This window comes from Anguilla rostrata, chromosome 5 (genome assembly GCF_018555375.3).
Source record: "Anguilla rostrata isolate EN2019 chromosome 5, ASM1855537v3, whole genome shotgun sequence".
Taxonomy (NCBI): Eukaryota; Metazoa; Chordata; class Actinopteri; order Anguilliformes; family Anguillidae; genus Anguilla; species Anguilla rostrata.
Genome location: NC_057937.1, coordinates 45,401,705 through 45,425,618, shown reverse-complemented (window position 1 = coordinate 45,425,618; position 23,914 = coordinate 45,401,705). Strand labels below are relative to the sequence as shown.

At 40.7% G+C, this 23,914-nt stretch overlaps 1 protein-coding gene across 3 annotated transcripts in view; it reads right to left on the bottom strand.

Moving 5' to 3' along the window:
- trpm7 (transient receptor potential cation channel, subfamily M, member 7) overlaps window positions 1-23,641 on the bottom strand; it is a 42,756-nt gene extending 19,115 nt beyond the window's left edge. For 2 of the 3 annotated variants that reach the window (XM_064336524.1, XM_064336526.1), the window contains exons 1-11: window positions 10,552-10,617; window positions 9,463-9,542; window positions 7,647-7,685; window positions 6,797-6,995; window positions 5,634-5,847; window positions 4,927-5,051; window positions 3,997-4,168; window positions 3,201-3,375; window positions 2,483-2,606; window positions 2,096-2,168; window positions 247-347 (exon numbers count right to left, since the gene is read on the bottom strand). In XM_064336524.1, the coding sequence (XP_064192594.1) occupies window positions 247-347; window positions 2,096-2,168; window positions 2,483-2,606; window positions 3,201-3,375; window positions 3,997-4,168; window positions 4,927-5,051; window positions 5,634-5,847; window positions 6,797-6,995; window positions 7,647-7,685; window positions 9,463-9,542; window positions 10,552-10,602 (1,353 nt within the window). In that variant the 5' untranslated portion in view covers window positions 10,603-10,617. Of the gene's footprint in view, window positions 1-246; window positions 348-2,095; window positions 2,169-2,482; window positions 2,607-3,200; window positions 3,376-3,996; window positions 4,169-4,926; window positions 5,052-5,633; window positions 5,848-6,796; window positions 6,996-7,646; window positions 7,686-9,462; window positions 9,543-10,551; window positions 10,618-23,452 lie in introns of those variants that run through there. The other variant, XM_064336525.1, reaches the window with a different exon arrangement.
- Window positions 23,642-23,914: the final 273 nt, after the last annotated feature.

Sequence of the window (23,914 nt, the reverse complement as noted above, 5' to 3'; positions counted from 1 at the left end):
AACCCTCACCATTACAGAGCAATAAAGCCATCAAGCAACCTTCTGAAGCGTCATCTGAGCATGACATTTCTAGGAATTTCAGTTATGCTGTTTACTGAGGCGATTACAGCATTAGGGGTAATGTTTAACCCCTCAAGACCATCCAGTAGGGTTAAGACAATAAACTGGGTTCACAAGTACAGCTATCAAATCTTAAGTAGCTGGATTTGTGCCAGTGATGGTAACAGTATTCCCTCAATTACATACCAACAACTGCTGACCATACACGAACACATGGTTCTTGGCAATATCAACCCGGTCCCAGGCCAGGGTGAGGACGAGCTGGTCAAACGCAGATGCATCAGTGCCTGGAGGGATGTGTACACAGAGTTAAGACTGATGGGACATCACACAAATGACAAATATCCTCTGCAAGGTCATCTAAAGGAAGTTTAACTATTTGTTTTCTACATTTAAATAAAACCCAGAAAACAGTAAGTGTACAGAAAAATGTTCACATGCATATACTGATCTGCTATGCTGACCCCGTGTAAATCTATTGCAAGTATGAACAATTTGCTTCGTACCTTTTGGTTTATAACACAGAGCTTGCGGCAGAAACAAATTTACTCAACATGATGTGCAGAAGAAAACATGCCAGGAGCACAAGTACTGCCAAATGCAGCAAAGTGCTGAATAATGCTACAGTCAATTTAACAGGGGAAAGCAGCACATTTTACAGAAAGCAATCTGACCAGTGAAACAATTCAGAAACAACTAACATCACTATCCTCATGTAATTTACATATATTTCAGTTCTCAAGAATACTAAAGGAACAATGTGCCAAAGCTACATTTTCTTAGGAACAGTGTTTGTTTGCTCAAAGAAAAAACAGTCTTTGTAGTCTCTGGGCTTGGCAGAGGATGCCATACTGATTATACGCGATGGATGGTGGGTAGTGGTCTGTAAAACAAATATTTTTCTAGTCTTACAATGAAGATGGAGAGCTCTTGAATACGAATGGTTTTGCTTTGTATTGCGTCTTGACATGTTCTCCACACGTTCAAAGGAACACAGAGAGACAGATGACTCCATCTATGGAAACCAGTAGGGCATTCCGTACCATTCTACATTTTAGTACTGGGGGTGGGGAGGGGACACCCAAACATGAACACTATTATAAAAACTAGGACAAAGTGAAGTTTGCTCAACATAGGTGGGGTACCAATCTGGCTCTCCTTTAAAGCCCAGCTGTACAAAGGAAAGTGGGGGGGGAAGCAAAGAAGACAATACAGCACGGTGAGATAAGACTGCCGCTCAGGCCTGAAGTCACTTGAACTGCAAAGATAATTAATCCTCCTGTGGCATCTGGGGGCAGTGCCTACAAACAGCCGCCCCACCCCCGACACAGTAACCGTGCCCCGTTCATTTCAGTTCCCCATGCTCCAGAACTGCAGGCTTGGGTCCTAAGCTCTGAGCTTGGCCCGATGCCGTCCCGCTGCATAGCTCAATCCCCACAGGAAGTGCGTGACAGGGCCGGGCACGGAGCAGCTACTCCGCTCAGGTCATCCACTTGGCACAAGAGAGAGAGTTTCCCAAAAACACACACCAATTCTTTTAAAAAATGTTTATGAAAAGATTTAAATGCAACACAGTTTCATAATTCTGCTCACTCACTGCCCCCCCCCCCCGCCCCAAAGCCCTCCCCGGCCCAGTAATTGAGTAAGATTGCTAGCTTTATTTTTGCGGTCTCGCCAAAGAATGACGTGGAGATGACTGCACTGATGAGACCCAGGGCCCGGTCAGGAGCCATCAGACCGGGGCTGCCCAACCCTGTTCCTGGAGGCCAACACCGCTGTAGGTTTTCATTCCAAACATAATTTGGCACACCTGATTCTTCTCATTAGCAGCCCAGCGAGATCTCTAGCCGCTGAGTGAGGTGTACTTTGCTACGGGTGAAGTGAAAATCTCCAGGAACAGGGCTGGGCAGCCCCGCATTAGACATATCCAAAACCCCGAGAGATACCTGTTCCTGAAGACTAAACACACAGCCTTTAGTTTAGCTGTTAGCAGGGTCAGAGCTGGAAGAGAAGTGAACAGACGCATTTGGTTCACCTTTTAGCAGCGCTCTCAGTATTGCAACGTCAATGTCCTGGTGGTCCTCTGAACCAATGTGAAAGACCGTTATCTTTCATTATCAACAAGGGGACAGAAAGAAAATACATGTTGAAGTCAATTTATCTAAGTTAACCATTTAAAGTTTAGCTACTCAAGAACACAGTACATAACAAGAAATTACACAAAAATGTTTGTCCTCTGACAAACAGCATCTTAATATTCCAGTTGACAATACAAACCAGAACAGTAATTGCAATATGAATTTTTGCAACACCAATGCTATATACCAGCTGTACAATTTGGTAAATTGAATCGATCAGGCTTACGATTACATTTTTAGACTTTATTTTACACTTAATTTGAAGGAAATCATTTAGTATGTACCAATTCTTTGCTCTTCATGCATTCCATCAGTGTCTGAAAGAGGTGTATGGCATCGCTGTGACTGAAGTTGAAGGTTTTTTTAATAGTGGCAATGATGTCTGCTTCAACACCATCAGGAAGACCCCTGGATGACACCAAAAACACATCATGATTAGCTGCCATTTTCCATATTACCCGCATGGCATCAGTTGGATCTCTCCTTTAACAATACACTTTTCCAACTGCACAAATATTATGAGTAAAAATCAGCTGTAAAAAAAATTAATAGTCACTAAAATTTCATTATTTAAAACTTCATAGGTGCTGTTATCTGCAGTGACTTATTTGGAATACATTCTATATATCACTTTTCATAGCTGGATATTTCATTGCTGCACACGGAATCCAAAATCCAAAAATTCCATAAAGAATAAATTATTTTTTAAATGAAATGACACGGTTCATTCTGTTACTAAATGCTATTTGCTGACTGGCTGTAGCGGTTTTTAGCCGTGACAGGTAGAAGCAGGCCCAGATGGGGGGTAAGTGCTCGTTTTCGGGGGCATTGGGCAACAGGTGAAAAGGCCAGAGGAGCAGAGCTGTAACTAACATGGGCAGTGCCTGTGCAGTTGTGTCTAATCTGTCTAATTATACAGAAAGTTGTAAACAGGCTTGCGAGTAATCCCCAGGGTGGCGGCCCCCGCCCCCAATAACCCCCCCCCGCCCCCGTCCGTCTTACCCTCCTTCCTCAGTCTGCTTGTGGACGTACGCCAGGATGTCGGCGGCTCGGCCCGTGCCCTCGCACACCACCACGGGCACGGGCGGGCTCTCCTGCAGGTACTCCAGCACGGTCAGGATCACGTTGGGCCCGCCCTCGAAGATGAGCGCCACCACCGGCACGCCCTGGCCGATCCCTGCGAACGCACACCCCCGCGTTACGATCGCCTGCACGCCAGCCCCCCCCCTCCCCAAAAAAACACATTTCCTCCTCCTTTACTCGCTAGACAACTGCCTCCGAAAAAGAAAAAAAGAAAATTGAATGATTCAAAGCCTTTTGGGACATGATGTAACGCACCTGACTCACCGCGCATTTTGAACTTAATGGAAATGATTATTTGGGTGCAGCTAACCTCTCATTTCAGATGAGGTCAACATTTTAAGCGCTCAAAATTACCTTACACTTAAAGCCTCGGTAATAATCATACATCCACTACAATCTGCTTCTGCAGTGGGTAATTTATAAAAAATAGCCACCGTGACTAAATTGAGATATCATAATTCTAGATACTTTTCTGGATATCTAAGCCTGAAGTTTCCTGCTCTGTTTTTGTGAGTGTGCGTGTGTGTGTAAGTGTGTGTGTATGTGTTTGTGTATACACACATAAAAAACCTGTTTCTGTGTGTATACTGTACATTAAACCGATATGGAACATGAATGAGTGTTATATCGCAAGTGTCGACATACCAGTGGGTGCCGTTAGATCCATAAAAACGACCAAAATGGTCTCCATGTTTAGCTATGAGCACTGGCTTACTGGCATGAATCCTCTGCAGGTTAATGTGCTTCTCCAGTTCCCGCCGCATTTTGACCTCTGCCCCATATTTGCCCACCGTCCCATCGTCCACCAGGATGAAGTGAGAGTGCACGTTGTTCAACACGTTCAGCTTGCTCAGAGGGTTCAGCAGCGTTTGGTACGGGGCAACCACCTGGATAAGGAGACAGACGTGCTCAACTGCAAACATGTACCATGCCAGCACCACCAGCATATATCAAATGGGGCCCAGAAAGATCAACCATCACAGGAGCAATGAAACCTATTTTAGGACGTCAGATTGATTGATTTAGCTTTGTCATTTCTTAACCGACTACATTTACAATATTCATGGAGCTAGGGTGAAAATACCCCTTCAGGACTTATGATACTGCACATCTCTTTTCAGTGTTCATTGTTTCATCTTTTAGCATTTCCTTTTTTAAAGAGGAGAGTGGACAGTCCATTCTCCTCACTAATTTTTAATATTTATTTCATCACACAGGGAAAACGGAAAAGGTAAACAGACGGGAGCAAAGTGCAGAAGGTGCGATGGCAGTGAACTGGCTGCATGGGGGATTCAAACACGCCCTACGAATCACACCACCAGGTCTTCCCAGTTTGCCCACTTTTCCGTGATACTACAAAAGCTCTATTACTTTTTATTGGTCCCAAAGGAGAAATTTGGCTTGCGTCACATGTATTAGCACCACATGACTGCAAGGAGCTAATGCATATTGACTATAACAGAAATGTTTCTGCTAGAACTAAAGGTTTGTACTTTACCACAAACCATTTTACATAATAAATACCTTTAAAAAGCAAAGGCTACACGGCTGTCATCAGTTTATTTCAAATATTCTTTAAATACTGACTCATGCTAAAGATAGACAGGTGTGTTTGCATTAATTCAGTCATTGTTATAGGACTCACATCTCTTCCGATGAGGTCGTTCCTGTTTTCAATAACTCCCCATGGAGCTATTCCAATAGTGCAAATTTTCCGTGAGGATCTGGAAGAGTGCTCTCTAAGAGCGTCACCAACATGTTTTGCTACACCTGAAAAAAATAATAATAATAAATCAGTGAAAAGTGTAAAAACAAAATAAACAAGTAAATACATTGAACACATAATGTAACAGGCCTTACATTACTAAATTTATATAGACACACAGCAAGAGAAATGAGACACTCAGAATAATGCTGCATTACTCATGATATGCATGAAGGACCTTTTATGGGTCATTAATAATCCATGGTAAAAAAAATTCCCTCTTTACAGCATAATTTAGTGATGAGTAGAAATAAAAGCAGATCCAAACGGGATATATAAACAAAACAGCCCCTGGTGATATCATCAACATCTACTGGGCTACGGCTGCCTGACTGTCTCGACAATAAATATAAGCTATAATCGGTAATTAGACATAAATACCAGCTGGGTTAATTGACCACACACTAAGCTCACAGAAAGACTATCATTGAGTCCCGGCAGCCGGCAGTTCTGCATTATAGCATACAAAGAGCAGACCTCTGCTGAGAGTGCCAGACATCAACAGCTTTGTCCAATAACGGTCTCCCATATTTCACCATTTCAGCAGTAAAAGGGGCTTTGTGTTGAGGTTGGGCTCTCATTCTTGCCTGTGTTCACCCCTCCGGTCAGGATCCAGGCACCCGTGGTAACTGCGGCTTTGATCAGGCCCTTTCCGAGCACCTGCTTGATGCGGGGGTGAAGGTCGAAGTTCTGAATCCCGCCGTGGACAGAGATGACGATTTTTGGAAGCTCCATCTGCCATTCTTTGAGCATAAGGCGAAGGATCATTTCTGGTTTGGAGTCGTAAGAGAGTCGCACATACTGCAACCGAGGAAAAAAGAAAGGCCCAGTTAGGTGTTGATGCTACTCCTTGTCCTTTCACCTGTCTTTTTTAAATGCTAAAATCACCTTTGAAAGCAGAGTGCAATTTTCATCAGCTCTTTTAATATATTACTATTATTATCTAGCTCATTGTAAGTACAATGCACTCCACTCCACATGCTGTATTTGATAAATACAAGGGGAAAACATATATTAGGCAACAACCTTTGCGGTGAGTCTAAAAACTCTGCTTGGGTAAAAGATAAGAACGATATTACTTCAATCTTTTTATAGCCTTTATATTGACCTCACATTGTTCTAGCTTAAGTATTTATCTCTTAAACATGGAAAAACAAAGGTAGATGTCATGTATCCTAAATTGTTTTCACTGTTACATGCTATTTGATCGTAAAGTTCGCAGTTCACTTTCTGGTTGCCAGCTCTAAGGCACAGCGGGCACACAGCGTGAATTCTGAGGGTCAAAGCAGAGACAAATGCTCTGTGGAGAGGTTAAGCCTTCATTCTTTATTATTCACATGGTGGTTTAATTATAAATACATATATATAGCGATCTAAAAAAGTTATGCACTTTCGCCTATGTCAATGGCCCCTATACTGCTAAAACAAAGATAATCTTACAGCAGTGACAGAACGACAGACTGGAATATCAGAAAAATGAACATTAGGGGATTTTTAAGGCTTCTGTAGCTTACTGCTAATCTACTCTGAACGATGAGTGTTGCTGCAACTCGGCATGTTCACACACGTCAAGATGAAAATCAACTCGAATATTTATTCTGAAGTGCTTGTACTATACACATGACAAAAACATAACTTGAATAGTTGGCTTGAATATCTCAACAAATGGTGCGGCAAAAACAACGCCAGTAAGACCTGGCTTCCCGCACATCTGTTAAGTGGAAGAGCTACAGCAGCTCTCGCTACGCACCTTGGCTCTGTAGGAATGGGATCCTCCCTGAAAGTTGATGACGCCGTACGCATCGGTGGGGCTTTCCTCTGTGTGCTTTTCCACGGACCACTCCTCCAGCTCGGGCATCTCATTCTCACCCAACTTCACGTCCGAGTACTTCATGGCCAGGCTGGCGGTGAAGCCAGCGTGCTGCCGGACCAGCCGTCCGCAGCAGCACCTGCCAACGCAAAAAAACCATGCCCCCCCCCGCGTCAGGGCCCAGCGCTGCCACCCCCCATCCCCCGCATCACCCCCTGCTGTGGGGTTCTAGCTCGGGTTCTAGCCCTGTGCTTCCGTTTTTGGTTCAACACCGGTACAGAAGAAGGGCTACTCTCACACACCCTTTTAAAATAAAACGCGGAGGCCAAGCATGACACAACCCCAGCAGGAATCTCAAGCTCCAAAGGTAACACTCTGGAGTGTAATGCATCCTGATACACAAAGCCTGGAAAGCGGATTGCTTCCTGTAGAGGGGTGGTGTGCGGTTTTGTGTACCAGGTTTTCTGGACGTGTTTAAAATCGCTTTCGGAAAATGCTGCTTACACCCTAAGCGTTACAGCACTGAAGCTGACCTCACTTTGCTCCTTTATTTGTTATACAGATGCATTCACAGAACCAGGGACAGGAGCACTGAACACAGATTCTTATAGTTCTACTTTTTTTTTATTTTATTATTTTTTATTTTACCACTAAATAAAGGCATACTTCATCACAACAAGTATGGAAGTACAACTGAATTATGTAAAACTGCCTACAGTACCATGTTTCCCTAGGTTAAAAGGCCAGAGAACAGAGTGTCCTCCTGGGCATTTAACATTGGAAAACTTACCGCACAAGCTGCTGGCAAATTTGACATCCTGGAAGGCATCTGAAAAAAAAAGAAAGAAATTGTAATCTGCATTTATTTGTAAATAATATAAATCTGAGTAATACAGGACATAATCTATTAAACTGTGTGACTGCAACAAAGCACAGTGTTGCCTGTCCTGGGAAAAATCAACAGGGTTTACTCTTTCTTCTTATTTTCATTTTCAGTGAAGCTCACATACCTAAAAGTGAGACTCTGTTTTGCATACAGAGGTTTAGCAGCAGTTTTTTTCTTTTTTACTCATAAACCATTTAATTACACATAAAACTGTAAGATTCCACTGAATGCATCTGCATCCACATGGTGAACTAAATTGAAACCAACTGCTCACTTTATTTGCGTTACTCAATTTTCCCATTTTCCCAGTATTCTGAAGTGGAATATTTTATTTTTGGGAAAATGTGCATTTAAAAAAAGCTTCACACACTTCTTATGTTCACACATTTTTTTAAAACATTTTAAGTGTAAAAAATACCATACTTGCAATATGCATCAAAACTGAATCTGGATTACAACACAATACCTTAAAAATATAATTGTGACTGGACTAAATGGCAGGTTAAGTTACTGCAAAGAAAAAAAAAGGAAACATTGCTTAATTATTTCTTTTCATTACTTTAAAGTGATGCAATCATATTATGTGCCAAAAGACATAGGGTCAAAAAATAGTGGTCTACCTAAAAAGGTCAACAAACAAGTTTCACTGGGTGACAGAGAATTGATCATTTCCTCAAGGTTTCCAGCAGTCATGCATTTTAGAAAAGGCAGTATAGTTTACTATTTACCACTGATAAATTTGAGGTAACATAGAGTAAACAGGACTTAAGACTTCTTCATTGGTATCCATAACCTTGAATTACAGAACACCACAATCACAGAATTGAGCACCCTGTGTTTATGTCAGTGGATACCTACATCATTTAATTATGCTGTTCCACAAAACTCCTTTGTCATCAGGGCATGCAGTGCCACATGTCAGATGTACCAAGTAGGCTCAAACATTTCTCTTGCAAATAAACCAAGAACTGGCAAAGACAGATGACCAGGGGCTGCTGGGGCTTAACTAGCAGGAAATATCATGGATAGCGGGAAAGCTTTAATTAATATGAAAATGCCGTGTGAAATCCTTATTTAATAAGGCAGGGTAAGAAAGCCATCAGCTTCAGCAAACATCGTCGGCAATGGAGCAGCATTAGAAGTCACAATTAAATGACATCAGCGAGAACACTAAGAATAGCTTCTGCATATTATAACTCTGCTCCATTCATGTTGGGTTGTTAAGTGCCAAATATAGGGCCATTTTCTTTGAATTTGAATACGTGGCACCACCTTAGTATTCAGATTCATCCTCCTTAGCATGGAGGATGAAGACAAAACACACAGAAGACTGCGCGTTGCAATTCCAGTAATAAGAGCTACAGGAAAGCCGGCTCAGGAGGAGGAAGACTAAGACTGGAAGTGGAAGAGCAGTTCTGAGCTCTGGCTGTGACTCTGTTCGAATGCTGCATTTCAGCACAGAGACAATGTCATTCACTCACCACAGGCTTTTAACCCACTCCATTTCAAACCTCTTTCAGGAAGCTCTACTTGATGGCACACATTATAAAAGGTGTGAGAAAAAATGTTTCATACATAAACAACAGTCTTGATTTACCTTAAAGAACGCTTAAATAGGAATCTGTACATTCGGGCAATGCATGCATTTCACATTTGAAAACAATTCAACTTTTCAGCTACTCTTGATCTATCCAGACTCCAGACGGACACAAACACATACCTGTGGGGATCTTTTGAAACTGGAAGTATGTACACACATTCCCTCTTGGTGAAAGTGCTTTCTATCCAGGATTTCTGGGACTGTGAAAAAGAGGAGATCATTATTCACACTACTCTGAGTAATGCATATGACAGTACAAAGAAATTAATACATTAATAATTAATAGAGAGAATAAAAGTACCTCCTTAAGGCCTCTCTTTATATACAAGTTATACCATTTTTTAAATGCCATGCTTAATTCTGTGGCAATGCCAGCATATTTTTGCTGAGAGACACAAAGGCTGGCGCATCGTAAATTAACTCAAATGACACCGCGGTTACTTCAGATCTGATAATCTTGGATTTATTTCAAAAGAATGCGCAGGCAGTGTAGCAAACAAATACACATAACCAGAGCAAATCCTTCTTATTTGCACTGGCAGACAAAGAGAAGTAGTTCAAATGCACACGTTCAATCAGGCCCGAATTGTAAAAGCAAGGTGCTATAAATAAAGTGTTTTTATAAATACTTTTGATTCGGGTTGCAGGTGTTCTTCTCTTACATCTTACAGGGTTCCAGAAAAATGTTTTGGACAAAAATCATATAGCTAAAAGTACCCAAGTAAATCACCTCATCTGTATACAGTATTAAAATGCATCAAGGAAGCAGCATATCCAAAAAGAATTATGAGTAACTGCGCAAAACGCACACAACAAATTTGTCATGGTTGCTTTCAAAAGTAAATCATTGTGATAAAACGAGATCAAATAAAATTTATGTATGTTAATTAGAGAAAAATAAAAGAATAAAAATTACAAATGAAAGCCGTTTTTCCCAATAAATCAAAGGTAATGGGAGAAAGCAAATTACTAAAGCCTTTCCGGCATTAGCAAATACAAGCATCACATTTGTCACAAATTTACCCTTTATTCTATCATTGTTCTACAGTTTTTTTGTACCTTACTCTCATCAGTGCGCTTAATTTTTAACTCTCTTTTATCACTTCATCTTGTTATTTTATCACAGTGTACTCCTGATGCTTTTGTGCCAACTTGTAAAGCATTGGAGTAGTATACCAAATGTGCTCAATAAATAAAGTTTATTATTACCTTGTAGTCATCATCTTCATCGCTATGTAACAAGGCAGAGTAACGGAACATAACAAGAGATCTTCAGGCATCTCCCACACCACCCAAGAGACTTCCTATCACTCGTACAGTGCACAACTGAAGCAGTCTTAGAGCACAAAACGGCATGCCCTATGAATTCTGAATAATCTATGAGTTATGAATAATCTTGTTGTGTTAAAAGAAGAGCAGCCACCACTGAAAAGCATGGGTTTCTCCAGCAACATCTCTGCGCTGGTGAATCCGTAAAGGCATGGGACATGCTCAATCTGGGCTTGATGAATGTTTATAAGAGGCCAGGGAGAGCGGGGGAGAAAAAGAAAGGCTGGAAGAGGCAACAAAGGGGGAACTGCAGAGGAACGGCGGTGATATATACCATAGATACCGCGCAAGGGGCATCCCGGCTCATTAGAGCACCACGCTAAACTCATCGGTCGTACTTTACCACCACCAACACAACGGGCACCGGTCAGACTATGTTAAAAGAGAGAGGAAAAAAGCTTTTCCAGTCACATTTTCACTGTTGTTTGGGACAAACGTTTTCCCAGAACCACAGAACAATTTGACAATTAATCCAAGCTGGAAAAAAAACATATCTTTTACATCTCAACATTTTTTTTTTTTTTTAAAGCTGTCCCATCAAAACAGATCTACTTGTAATCAAAGAGTTAAGCGACAGACAATTCACAATTTTGTCTCCAACTGGCCAGTAACCAAGGCGCTTGAAAATGTCAGGCAATAAAAATGCCAAGCCTGAAACCTCTTGCCAGAATACAGTACTTTTGTTAGGCAGTAACCCATCACGGTTCCTTCGTTTCAGAACACAAATACACATTCTTCAAGTAAAACTTAACAGACCCCCTAGAAATGTAGTTTTTGTCTATAGTATGTGTGAGGGCATTAAAGCAAATGTTATCTGAAAATCTGTCAGAACTCATTCTGGATAAATGGGTAGGTTAACAAACCATACTTTTCAGCATAGATCTGATTTTGTCAAATGTATTAAACAATTAACCCATTCAAAATGTAGAGTGAATGCCATCTTGCATGAAATGTGCTGCCAAAGAATTAACAAGACAATGTTGATTCACTCTTCTATTTGGCAGAAAAACTGAATGGGTGGAGGGGGGGCGATTGAGGATGTTAAACAATCAGGGGACCATTTTCTAAATGCAATTGGCAATCACAACTGCCTGGTCATTGACCTGGGCACAGCAGTCATTTCTCTCTATTAAGTCATCCTCCCTTCAGCTGGAGGAGTTCCATTCAGCACAGGACGTGTACAGTGCATGGCCACAGTGGGCGACCTGATGATACTCTATTGGGTTTCGGACACATGAACAGGGTGACATCTCCATGCAAATGTACAGGAGCTCATCTATGGTGACATCCTGGGGTCTGTTGTAGTTTTGGTGCAGGTTATGGACACAATGGCTTATCAGACATAGTGCCCTCCAAAATTACTGGAACCCTTGATTAGCAAATAAAGGCTGTTGAAAATAAACACAGGTGCTATATGTAGGGTCACCCACAGGGCATTTAACTGACACTACAATCAATATCCTCATGGGGTCCTCATTAGCACTAGATTAGCACAATCACCTGACTAATCAAGCAATTGCCAGCTAATTGAAAACCTAATTAAGAGCAATTTGTTTTCCAAACACAGTGCACAGTGCAATATATTATTAAAATGCACACAAAACAACAATAGTCCAACTACAGTGCTAAGTAGCCTACTAAAAACAGGGATACCAGGAATTTTGACTACACTCTTTCTGGGAAATAGAATCATTATAACTACATAGGCTACTTTACACATGTATTTGAGAATAAATATCTCATTACCAGGGTTGTTTATTATGTCTTTTTTGCTCACCTTTGTCAAGGGTGCTAATAATTTGAAGGGACTGTATGCAGGGCTCATGGCAGTCCACTGTCCTGGTCATTGTCTGTTACAAGTTCATTTCATGTCAATGTATGACTTTGACAATGTTAACGAGTGCACTAGTATCTACTGTAACAAAGCCAATACTGACCTCCCTGCCCTCACAGCCAGCTATCCTCTTGTCATTAATCTTGTAGCTATTATTACATTTATTACAGTTATTACATTTTTGTTAAGCCTTTATCAGAGCACCTTTTCAGGTTCACCTCCATCAGTCTTTTATTACTGACATCATGCAATGTACATACATTTAAATGATCCAATACTTGTTACCATTGCCCTGGTGGTTGAAGCTCTACATGTAGCCCATGTATCAGAATTCAACTTCCAAACTTATCAAACCATGCAGGTTGGACAACGTTTATGAGTCAATGTTTAACCCACTGTCCTTCTATGGCTCTTCATGGGCTGCTGAGCTACAAATACAGGCACTGAAACGTAAGACAGCCTTGTGCTGAGAATTAATCCATTGTTTTAAGAAAGAATATAAACTTCACCACACATTTTCTACTCTAAATTGCAGAAAGCTGCTGAACGGAGTTTGTGATTTAAAAAAAACTCTTTCAACTGCTGGACCACTTGTTGCCTAATCAGTCGCTCCACTTTCCCACCACAGTTACATATAATACCAGACGTGACAGGACTGTAAAGCCCTGCAACAATAATTAACCTTTTCCTCCCACCTTATGTTATTAGAACACAGATAAGATCCGGCAGGCCAATTCACTCACCTCACTCTTCACCAGAAACCGTAATATTTCAGATGTGTCTAGCCGGGCTACACAGCTCTTGTTGGATCTCTAAACCCCCATTTTACAAATCCCAAGCAAAGTTTGCAAGCATAAAATTGCTAAACCAGCAGAGTATGATGCAATTTTTCTCCCCTAATCAATATCTCAGTGAAATTCATACTGAAAAAGCTTAAGCCTGAGCAAGTTCCACTATAAGTTTATAGTATCAGCAGTTTACATATTTATGGGCCTATTTCAGATTAGTGAAAAATGTAGCTCTCTCATCTATGAACACTGGGGACATGAACTGCACAGCACCCCAGCCTCATTTTCCAGGATGTAACAACAACCAATTTATAGGAGGAACCAGATTTGCACCCAGCCTTTCTTTAAAAAAAAAAAGAAAATCTGTGTTGACTTAATTCTTCTCTGAACCCAATTAACTTACAACCTTGTGATGAGTCACGGGAGCAGTGTGATCTACAACCAGCTTTCCCGCTGTTCACAGTGAGCATGTGGTTCTACAGCCAGCTTTCCCACAGCTCACAGTGAGCATGTGGTTCTACAGCCAACTTTCCCACCATTCACAGTGAGTAGCCTATGTGGTTCTGTAACCAGCTTTCCTGCTCTATATTGACCTATATTGTCCCTTGGAACTTGAATTGAACATCGCTTGCCCCTCAGACTTTGCATTCTGCATTCATGCAAGTTTAGTTCAATCATCAAGTTTATTGTACAACACAGCCTACCGAGGACCGTTTAAATGTATGATTATCATTAAAATATACACAACAGGATAGATTTGAATCATTGGGGTCAATAGAGGAATCCCAATTTTTTTGATGATGAGGCTAAAGAATCAAGTTTCAGAATAGCGGCTTTATCGGTGATCCCAAAACCACAATAATAAAATTACGGACTGTTTAAAACCTCAAAATTGAAATCACTGCCACAACCTCTAAACAAAAAAGGTGTTGGTAAGTGCAATGCTCAGATTCAATCTAACTGTAAATAATTTTGTCCTTATGTTTGAGTAAAGGCTTTCAGCAAGTAGGCCACTTACTTTTACTTTTTAAATGTAAACCAAAGAAAGAAATGTCAAGGCAGACTGATGGAATTCAAAGTAATATCATCTCATGGGGGGAACCTCATCCAGGGTAATAAAATGCATGTAAAAAAAAAAAAACATTGACAGTTTGTATCAGGTTTCCTACAGTGCAATTTTAGGACAATATGCATTGCTGCTGGCTTGAATCTGGTCCTGTTGGAAGCTGTAGGCTACATCAAATATCCCAAGGTATAATGAGAACTACCATGAGATAGACAAATTGTCTGTATGAATAGTGATATGATCACAATGTCATATTTCCTATTACATCAGTGTATCATAAACAGGAGAAATGATTAAAGCAGTGAAGACCAACGCTTCACTCTAAGTTGTGGACCACTTTGTCAGCTGACAACAGCACCAAGAGGGAGGATAGATGTGTAAAACTCATTTAAATTAAAAAATGAAATTGTGACTTAATGCTGATCATATATAATGCATTTTCAGGGATTTTCCAAGCACAAAGAGCTTTCTATAAGACCAAGTTCCACCATTTAAAATAGTTCTTGATATGGCTCAGCGCACCAATATAAAAACTGGCCATAGGCCAACCTGTCAGGCATTGTGCCAAGCCAGCAAAGAACAAATTACAACTTTGGGTCACTGTCTAGCCATTGTACAAGCCTGTCTGGCAAGTAACACTTAATTACACAAAAAGTATGTCTTTTCTCAAAAGTTAAAATGCTACACAATATGAACCACAAATAAGCAAAAACCGTTTTATTCGGAACCGGCTCTCCATACCCATACCCAACCCAACGCATACGCAAGCGGAGCTTTAACCAAGTGCGCTACCCGGCAGCCCTGTAGTTAGTCATTTATCCTTTCTGATGTCCGTGAATCAAAAACGAATAAATGCTCTCTGCACCTTGTAACATTCTACCTGCAGTGACAATCAGAATGAGGCACGGGTCTTAGAGGTCACTGTGGTGAGCAAACAACGGGACAACAATGCAGAGAGGTAAACATTCCAAGAGCACAGTTACTGATGCCCAGACATGAAACAGCCCGCCTTTCAAAAAAATATAAACAAGCGTTTTGTAGCTCTTCGTTGCAACAAGAAGTATGAAATCACTTACTGGCAATTTCTTTATTAGATACAGTTCATCCCAGGGATATAAGTGTGATTAATCAACCAAGGAGAATGGCACGTCTAGCAGTGGTTCGATAACATACACTTTTATAATGGTCATATTTCTTTCTAAGTTGTAGAAAAATTAGAATTAAATAGCCTATGACCAAAAATCATCTGTAAGGACAAAGACTTGTGTCAATGAGTTCATTCACTGAATTACATCAACAATGTCTCACTTGAGAACTGATGCACACTTCTCAATCTTAACTTCAACTGCTCTCTGCTATAGCTTGTCCATTTTCTAATCCTTATCTAATCATCATCACTACATGCACAAAATGCAAAAATCTCTACATTCTCTGTGGATTGATAACAGCTTCAGAAAATGTACTTTCTGAAATGTATGGCTATCAGTCACAAATCTAAAGGCAACCTAATTTGTTAACATGTCACTGCAGCCAATCTCATACAAAAATGATAAGCTGTCACAGGCTACACACATGCATTCCGAACAAAGGGATTTTTTCTGTTCCCCAAAAGCAAGTTGCAGGGTACTCAGGAAATTGGTGGGGAAAGGGGAAGCAAAGCCCTGAAAAACAAAGTCTCCCCAATAGGTGAAACACTTGTTCTATTGCAATATCCACAACAGCACCAAAAGCCAGTTATTGCCATTGCTTTGTAGAAAATGCAGATTTCTCCACAAAACTGAACAAAGGAATAAACCCCACATAATGGGGGGGACTGCAGGAAAGGAGATGGCACTTGGTAAAATGAACTCAGAACCTTAACACATAGGCTACTTGCCAAAACTCCAACCAGTGACAAATCAAATCTCAAACTGCTTTGATCATTTTCTCATCAACATCCAAAAGTGTTATTTTCAACTTATTTTAATGCTCCCCCTTCTCCCCAATTTGGAACACAAGCAGATATCAGCACTCATTGCTGGAACATGCACGACTGATTTGGGAGAGCTCAAAAAAGCACATGCTCTCCTCTGAAGTATGCAAAGCCAAAAGTCACTTCTTATCACACAGCAGCTCCTAAATCAAGCTAGCACAGAGAGGAGTCAAATGACGACACTTCACGTTTACCAGGTGGACTTGAGGGGGCCAGATCGACCAGCTGGGGTCCCTATTAAGGGATGAGACGCAGATCCCGGCCTCCCATGCATTTCAGCCCAACAGGCAGACTTGTGGGTGCCCAAGTGACAAATGCAGGTCGCTGATGCACAATGACACGACATCATCCCAGCTGACTGTAACCCTTCCATCCTCAGGCGATGTCAGAACCATTCCCACGTTGTCCTGTGGGGCTACCAACTGCATGCAGTCGGCACTGTCGCGGTCAGGTGTGAAATCAGTACCAGACCATGGGGCCCAGACAGAGCCTTATCAGGATGTGCCACCCAGCAGCCCTGATGCCCGGTTTCATGGAAGGGGCAAGTTGATGAAATGCTGCCATTTTTCACTTCAAGTTTTAGGCCTACATATCAGTCACTAGTGAAAATTAAAAATTAAAAAACAGATCAAGACTCTTCAAAACAAACTTCCATTTCAGAAGCTGACTGGTGATCAATAAGAATCCACAAAGCAGCACAGTTAACACCAGCATGAGGATTAAAAATTACAATGCCCAATATCTGTCAATGCCAATGACAAGGGAAATGACCATTATCACCATATCATGAATATCGCAACATGGATTTTTCTACATAGACTGCAATACACATACAAAATTCCCCAGACATAGTCTATTTTAACAAGAGGTGTACACATTGTTAATTTTTCTCCTGAGCCCTGGGAGAAAATTCAGACAGATTTTCTATACATTGCACAATTACCAACTCAAAGAGAACCAGTAAGAGATCTGACACTCTGTTGACAAAGCTCTGTTAGGTGGAGTCGTTCATGGGAAAGTTCCACATAGGACACTCAACATGAGCCCCTCAGCAAGAGATAAGATCTGCTGCAGAATTTAAACACTTAAAGGAGGCACTGCTGTTGGGTCCAAGTACTGCAATTGCAGCACGATACCCAAGGCAATAAACAGTGGATAAGTGTACGCAGCGGGTTCCATTTTTTTGGAAGGTGTGGGGCAGTCCTCCACCTGCCAATAAAATGTAATACTCAAAGTGCAAAATCAAGATGGCAGATGTCCACTATGAAGCCGTCCTCTGAAGTAACATGTATGACACTGAACTACCACCTGCTCACAAAGTTCAACCATTTTATTCACATAACTAAGAGACACCAAGTAGTTACTTATCCATAATCCTGTTACTTAATGACACAAACAGGCTTATAAATTGTGAAGTGTGACCACGAGGCAAGGTTGAAATTTGACAAGAGAACTCTTAAATGGAAACTGCTTATATTTGATTAAATCATCCACTACAAAAAAATTCTAAACTTACTTGTCCATTTGCACCTAATGCAAACTTTTACACAGAGGTCTCAAGGTAGCAGAACCTGCCATTTATTTCATAGCCTGTTTCAAACAATGAACAAATGCCATTTGGACATATAAAGTGAATAATGGATTACCAACACACTCTTAACCAATTTATTCAAAACACTGAATCCATGTCAGACTGCACCAAAATTCATTCATAAAGCCACAATAAAAGCTTGGATTTTTAACAATTTTACACTTGGTACAGACCTTTCCAAAAACTGGTTAAAAGTTCATCCAAATCCCTAAGTCTTTAGGTTTGGTTTGATTCACAACAATTCATTCAATTTAACCAGGGAGAGGACTTCTAGGGTGAATAATTAGCAAACACACCATAGGCTTGTCAACAACCACACACAACAACTATTTAACTAACATGAGCACACACAAACTAAGCCAGCTATACCAGGAAATATTTCATTGGCGATTATGCAACTGTCCACCAAACAACAAAAGCCTACCATCCTTACTGCAATGCAGTCGAGAGTTCCTTCTTTTTCCACTAGACTTTAAATGGCAACACAGGTATGGAAAGTCATTTACTGAATGAGTGTGCTTTTGTAACATATCTTCAGACTATTTGATATCAAAAATGATTTTTATTTATTTATTTTGCTCAGGAACTAAAAATAGAATCATTCTTTATTTGAAAAGACAGCTTTTGTGGTGCAGCTGATATCAGAGTAGCTAGCTAGGTAGTTACACATTTAACTGCACCAAACTACATTGCTAACCTCTGACCACAATGGATGTGACCTGTCAAGTCCAAATGAACCTGATTCTCTGTCAGGAGCGAATAATTGCAATACACTACCACAAACATGTCCACAATTACCACACACAAACAGAATCAAATTTGTAATATGACATATACAACTTCAGCCCTTGCTGTACCTGGGAAATTACAACAGCATAGCTTCATAAGGAATGGAAAACTGGTTAATGTAGACAAATGTTTCTTTCAAATGAATTTGACAACACAGATGAGATGTTTCTTCGATCACCTTGAATCTCCCATCATTAGTAGCACTCAGGAGTGGGAAACAGACCAGCCACTACAGAAAGGTGAAATAACAGATTCAATCAAAGCAATGCAGAGTGGCAGAGCCCCCAGACCAGATAGTTTCCCCATGGAGTTTTACAAGAAATTTTCTAAAAACATTTGCACCCCTTCTAGATATGTTCAATGACTCTCTGGACCTGGAAACCTTGCCACAGTCGCATGCATCACACTGCTGTAGAAGCCAAGAAAGGATTCAGTTGAGAGTGGGTTGTATTGCCCAATCCCTCTCCTGAATGCAGACTATAAAATACTGGTAAAACTTTAGCCTTACATCTGGAGAAACTCATATCTAATTATATCTATTAGCTCACCTCATCAGAGAAGTTTTATCAGGAACATTCTTTTACCAACATCCAACATCTCTTGAATGTTATACTACTGCATCTGGGAAAGTCCCAGAGGTGGTGATCTATCTGGAGTCAGATAAAGCATTTTTATAGCACAGAATGGGAATACCCATTCAAGGTTATGGAGAAGTTTGGTCTGGACCCAAGTCTGTGGCCTGGGGAAAACTCCTCCATTCCTGACCTAAGGCTTCAGTTGTCACTAATAAGACAAGCTCACAATATTTTAACCTGTCACGGGGAACCTGTCAGGGGTGCCTTTTGAGCCCCCTGCTGTTTGCTTTGACTACGGAGCCTTTATTGGTCAATCTGGAATCCTCACCTGTTATAAAAGGCATTCGTAGGTAGGGCTCATATCACATCGCAGATTGTCTTGTATGGTGACGGTCTACTACTTAACTTACTTGCAGCATCTAGTGTCGCTATTATGTTGAAATCCTTCGCAGATTGCCAAGATTACCAGTAATTACCAAGATTTTATGCACCTTGTTCATCAATGTTAACAATCTTGCAATTTTAGCACATCATGAACATAAAACCATTAATATTTGGTTGTCTGTCCACCACGTTAAGAGATTTTTCTTGTTTTAGGTGGTGCCATGCTCACGTTAGCTACTGATTCTAGTAACCAGCAGTAAGCTGAATAATGGCAAAATTGTTTTAGGGCACGCAAACTCTTTCAAACTGATTAATCTCAACTTTGATAGCTAACATTCGCTAGCTAGCTACGAGAGGCGATATCTGTGTAACACTAGCTAGCTAGTTGATTATCTAAATAGAGTTGACGCAATAATATTATGCTGGATTATGGATGTAACACTCAACCACACTGATACAATACAGTTATGACAATACGGTAACATTAGGCTATACTATTGACAGTGCAAACAAGACACACAGTGACATTGCGGTTCCACAAGAATATATTAAAGATCATAAACTTACTTTCATTTTGAGAAGCCTTGGAGAACAATCTATAAAGACAAATAAAGCCAGCATGTCTCCGGTCCACTGCACTCTTATCAGTACCCGCACGCGCTCTTGCTCGGCAGTAACAGAAAGGGACTGACAGAGGAGGCACTCTCATCGCATCAAGTTTCCCAGGGAATAACACAGAGGATGAATCATGTTTCGGAACAGCGCCCCGCAGAGGCTGCCATGCGCAAATGATCATTGATTTCCAAATTAATAAATATTTGCCGTTATTTTGGGAATTTAAAAAAAAGTTTTTGTTGACCTGGCAGCCCAACACCAGGCCTGTACAATTATAGAGAAACAGTGAATATGGAAATCAAAGTGCAATAATTCAACATCTGCAAGCAAATTAAAACCAACTCTTGAATTACAAATAAACAATAGACTTTTTTTCCTTTTGACTGACAGGACATAGCCTAATCAGAGCTGTTTATCTGTTGTTTCTACACAATCGGCCAACGGCCATTCGTGCAAATTGCTCATTTTATCAGCCGATAGAGATCGTTGGCCAATATGTTGGTGTATTCCTGCATGCCACAGATGCCACACAAGACCAGCAGATCTAATGCACTTGATATAAACTTGCAGTTGAGTACATAGATGGCCATCTCTGACATTCCAAATGATGATGATCAGCCCTTTGAGACATAAGCAGAAAGACATTACATTTTTTGCACCTTTACTAGCTCAAAGAAGTCTATTAGACTGGAAGTTGCCTTATCCTCCTAAACCATTCTTTTGGTTCAGTGATTTAATGTTTTTAATATGAGGGAAAAAATAAAGCCTACCTTGAGAGGGTGTTCTAGCTAATTTCAATCAACTTGGGATTCTGATTTACTGTTTCGATCATTTTGAAACCCTCCCTGGTGCCTCCTGAAGAATTACAATTAATGTCCCATTTCGTCGCCCTTTTTTAATTGTAATCATATTTATTTTCTTTTACTTCCTCACTTCCCCCTCCTTTTTTCAGTCACACGGTTGTACTCAAATTTAATTTCTTAACAACCATGGCCGTGTGAGGGTTAGTTCTGTATGTATAGGGTTGGCTAATGTTCGGATCAGAACTGGGAATATTATTTCGATAAATTTCCACAAAACCTTTGTATTGCATATATTTGGTGCAACTTTGAATCATGAACAAAACATACAAAAAAATGTTATTTGACAAGCAGTTTGACACTACTTTGCAGGCTATACCCTTCAGTTACCCATTACATTTTAATAAGAATCATTTATTTGACCCTGATTTTAAGAAAAAATCTTTAGAGATGAGGAGAGAAATGCTTTCCTCATACACATATTGCCAGGAATATGACTGAGGTGGCTCTTGAATTATTACACCGTTGTGTTTATACTGCACAGGCTATTCCAGCATGTGTAAAAAGATAAATATGAAACACAATGAAGCAATACACATATCCATATACTTAATCCTTAATTGTTGTATCTGATTTTTCAAGCACTTCAAGCATAAAAGACTCAAACGTGTGAGCAAGTGCATCTGAATACCTTTATGGTTCCTTTAACAGAAGTGTGTGGTTATGGTAGCAGCAAACAGTTTTATTTAATTACTGTGTCGTAATCCTGGCAGTACATTGTAGTAGTTTGTGGTAACCTTAGTGCGCGGTGGGATCTTGTTCTTTGGTGCAATGGTAATATGTGGTAACGTTATCTTACTTAGATGAGGGATTTATGCCAGTAGTTTGTATTACAATATGTGGTAATATTAGGTACAGGTGGTGTGTGTGGTAAAATGTGGCAATATTCTTTAGAATCCAGAATGCAGTCATTTGCACGCTCCAACAGCATCGTGAACTGAAGCTGTTAGTGGACTAAAGTGTATTTTTCAATTCGAAAACCGTTTTAACCACCTGCCTACAGTCACGCAGTCACCACGCAGTAGTAGCTATTCAACAACCTTGCACTGAGTGATGGCTAACCTACTCCTGGTCACTAGCTAAAACTTCAGCTGAATTACGGCTCGCTATATTTTCCAAATTAATTGACAACAGGATTGCATTAACGTAAGAAAACATAATAATATTGCATATGCATTTCTTGACATTGTCTCTATTGATCCACATGCAAAATATTGCTGTTTCCAATTCAACGTTTAATAATTTCACTACGCTAGTATAGTGCTAAACTCCCGCGTCATACTGACGTAGATATTCGGATACACTGGAGTATGACTAACGCATTGTCAGAAATAAAAAAGCTATCTGAAAACATCTGAAGTTGTCTAACGTTAGCTAGGTAACAACAAACGTTCGATATAATCTGTAGGCTACAACAATCCCGCGACGCTTGACAAATGGCACGCTTCCTAACGTTAGCTGGCTAGCAACCTGACCAGGGTGACCACCCAAAAGACATTAACTGCCTGGGTTGCTATATCGTAGCTACTAGTTATGTCTGCGCTTAGCAAACTATATACCACACATTGACAGCAGCTATAGCAGTAAAATTATTATTAATTTAGCACGTTAAAGGTAGTCATAGACAAACCTTATAGAAAACAACTAAAACTTAGATTAGTTAGCTAGGTAGATGGGGAGACCAGGTTATTACTGCCACTATGCTAATTAACACAAAGCTTGTATAAAACTAAGATAGCTACCAAGCCAGCTTGCTATTTTTACCGCCAGATAGCTAGGACGCAAACTGCGTTAAAGAACAAATATAGCTCCTCATAAACGTTAAATAAAACAGGCAGGCAGCTCAAAGTAGTTGCACCTCATGCTAGCAAGGCATTGTCACAACTTGGATACCTATCGTAGCGTGCTAGCCGGCTAGCTGCATGACACGACATTGTCATTGCGCGAGACCATGCACGAGTTGGCAAGGCTATACTGAACAGTCCTGAAAACCCCTTGTATTTAACCCTTTCTGCCGTGTTTATTGCGCTTGTTAACTCAGACCATGCGTGGTCATGCCAACATCGAATATTTTGCTAGAAAATACTTTGCAGATTTCAGGACATGAAGTAAAAATCTACAATCGACGGTAATAACATTCCAACCAGTCAACGATATACCGCTCTCGCCGTTCATCGCCTTGACAGCACACATCGACTTGCCTCACTCAGACAGCACTCATATCACCACCCGGGGCTAGCAAGCCCACACATCTCCTGGTCAGCTCTCAATGAAAAAAACAGAAACACATTCGCTGTGTTTGCATACCATTCTCTTCACCGTTCAGACTCAGGAAGAGCTGATCCGTGGCTTTTAGCCATCTATCTGCGGTGTTATCGGTTAGCCTTGGAAGGAAAGCTCGGTTGACGTTTGAGAAATCTGCCTCCGCTCCAGCTCCAGCGGAAGGTAGCTTTTTCATAATTGTGCGACTCCGGACTGACGCTGCGTGACGAGTCAGCTGAGTCAGCCCGCAGGTAGTCACGTGAGTCGGGCGGAGCAAGGGAACTGAAGAGCGGGGGGTCATATTACCGGTCGACGCGCGTGGATATCGGGATAGAGGCACACCGTAAGGTTGCGGCAACTTCTGTCGTGATTATCATTATTAGCACGACACAACTCTGCACATCTGTTTGGAAGGAATTAAATGTTGATTTATTTATTTAAAAAAAAATTTTTTCGCATTGCAGAAACAATTAACTACTTTAAACATAGCCTAATGTGTGGCCACAG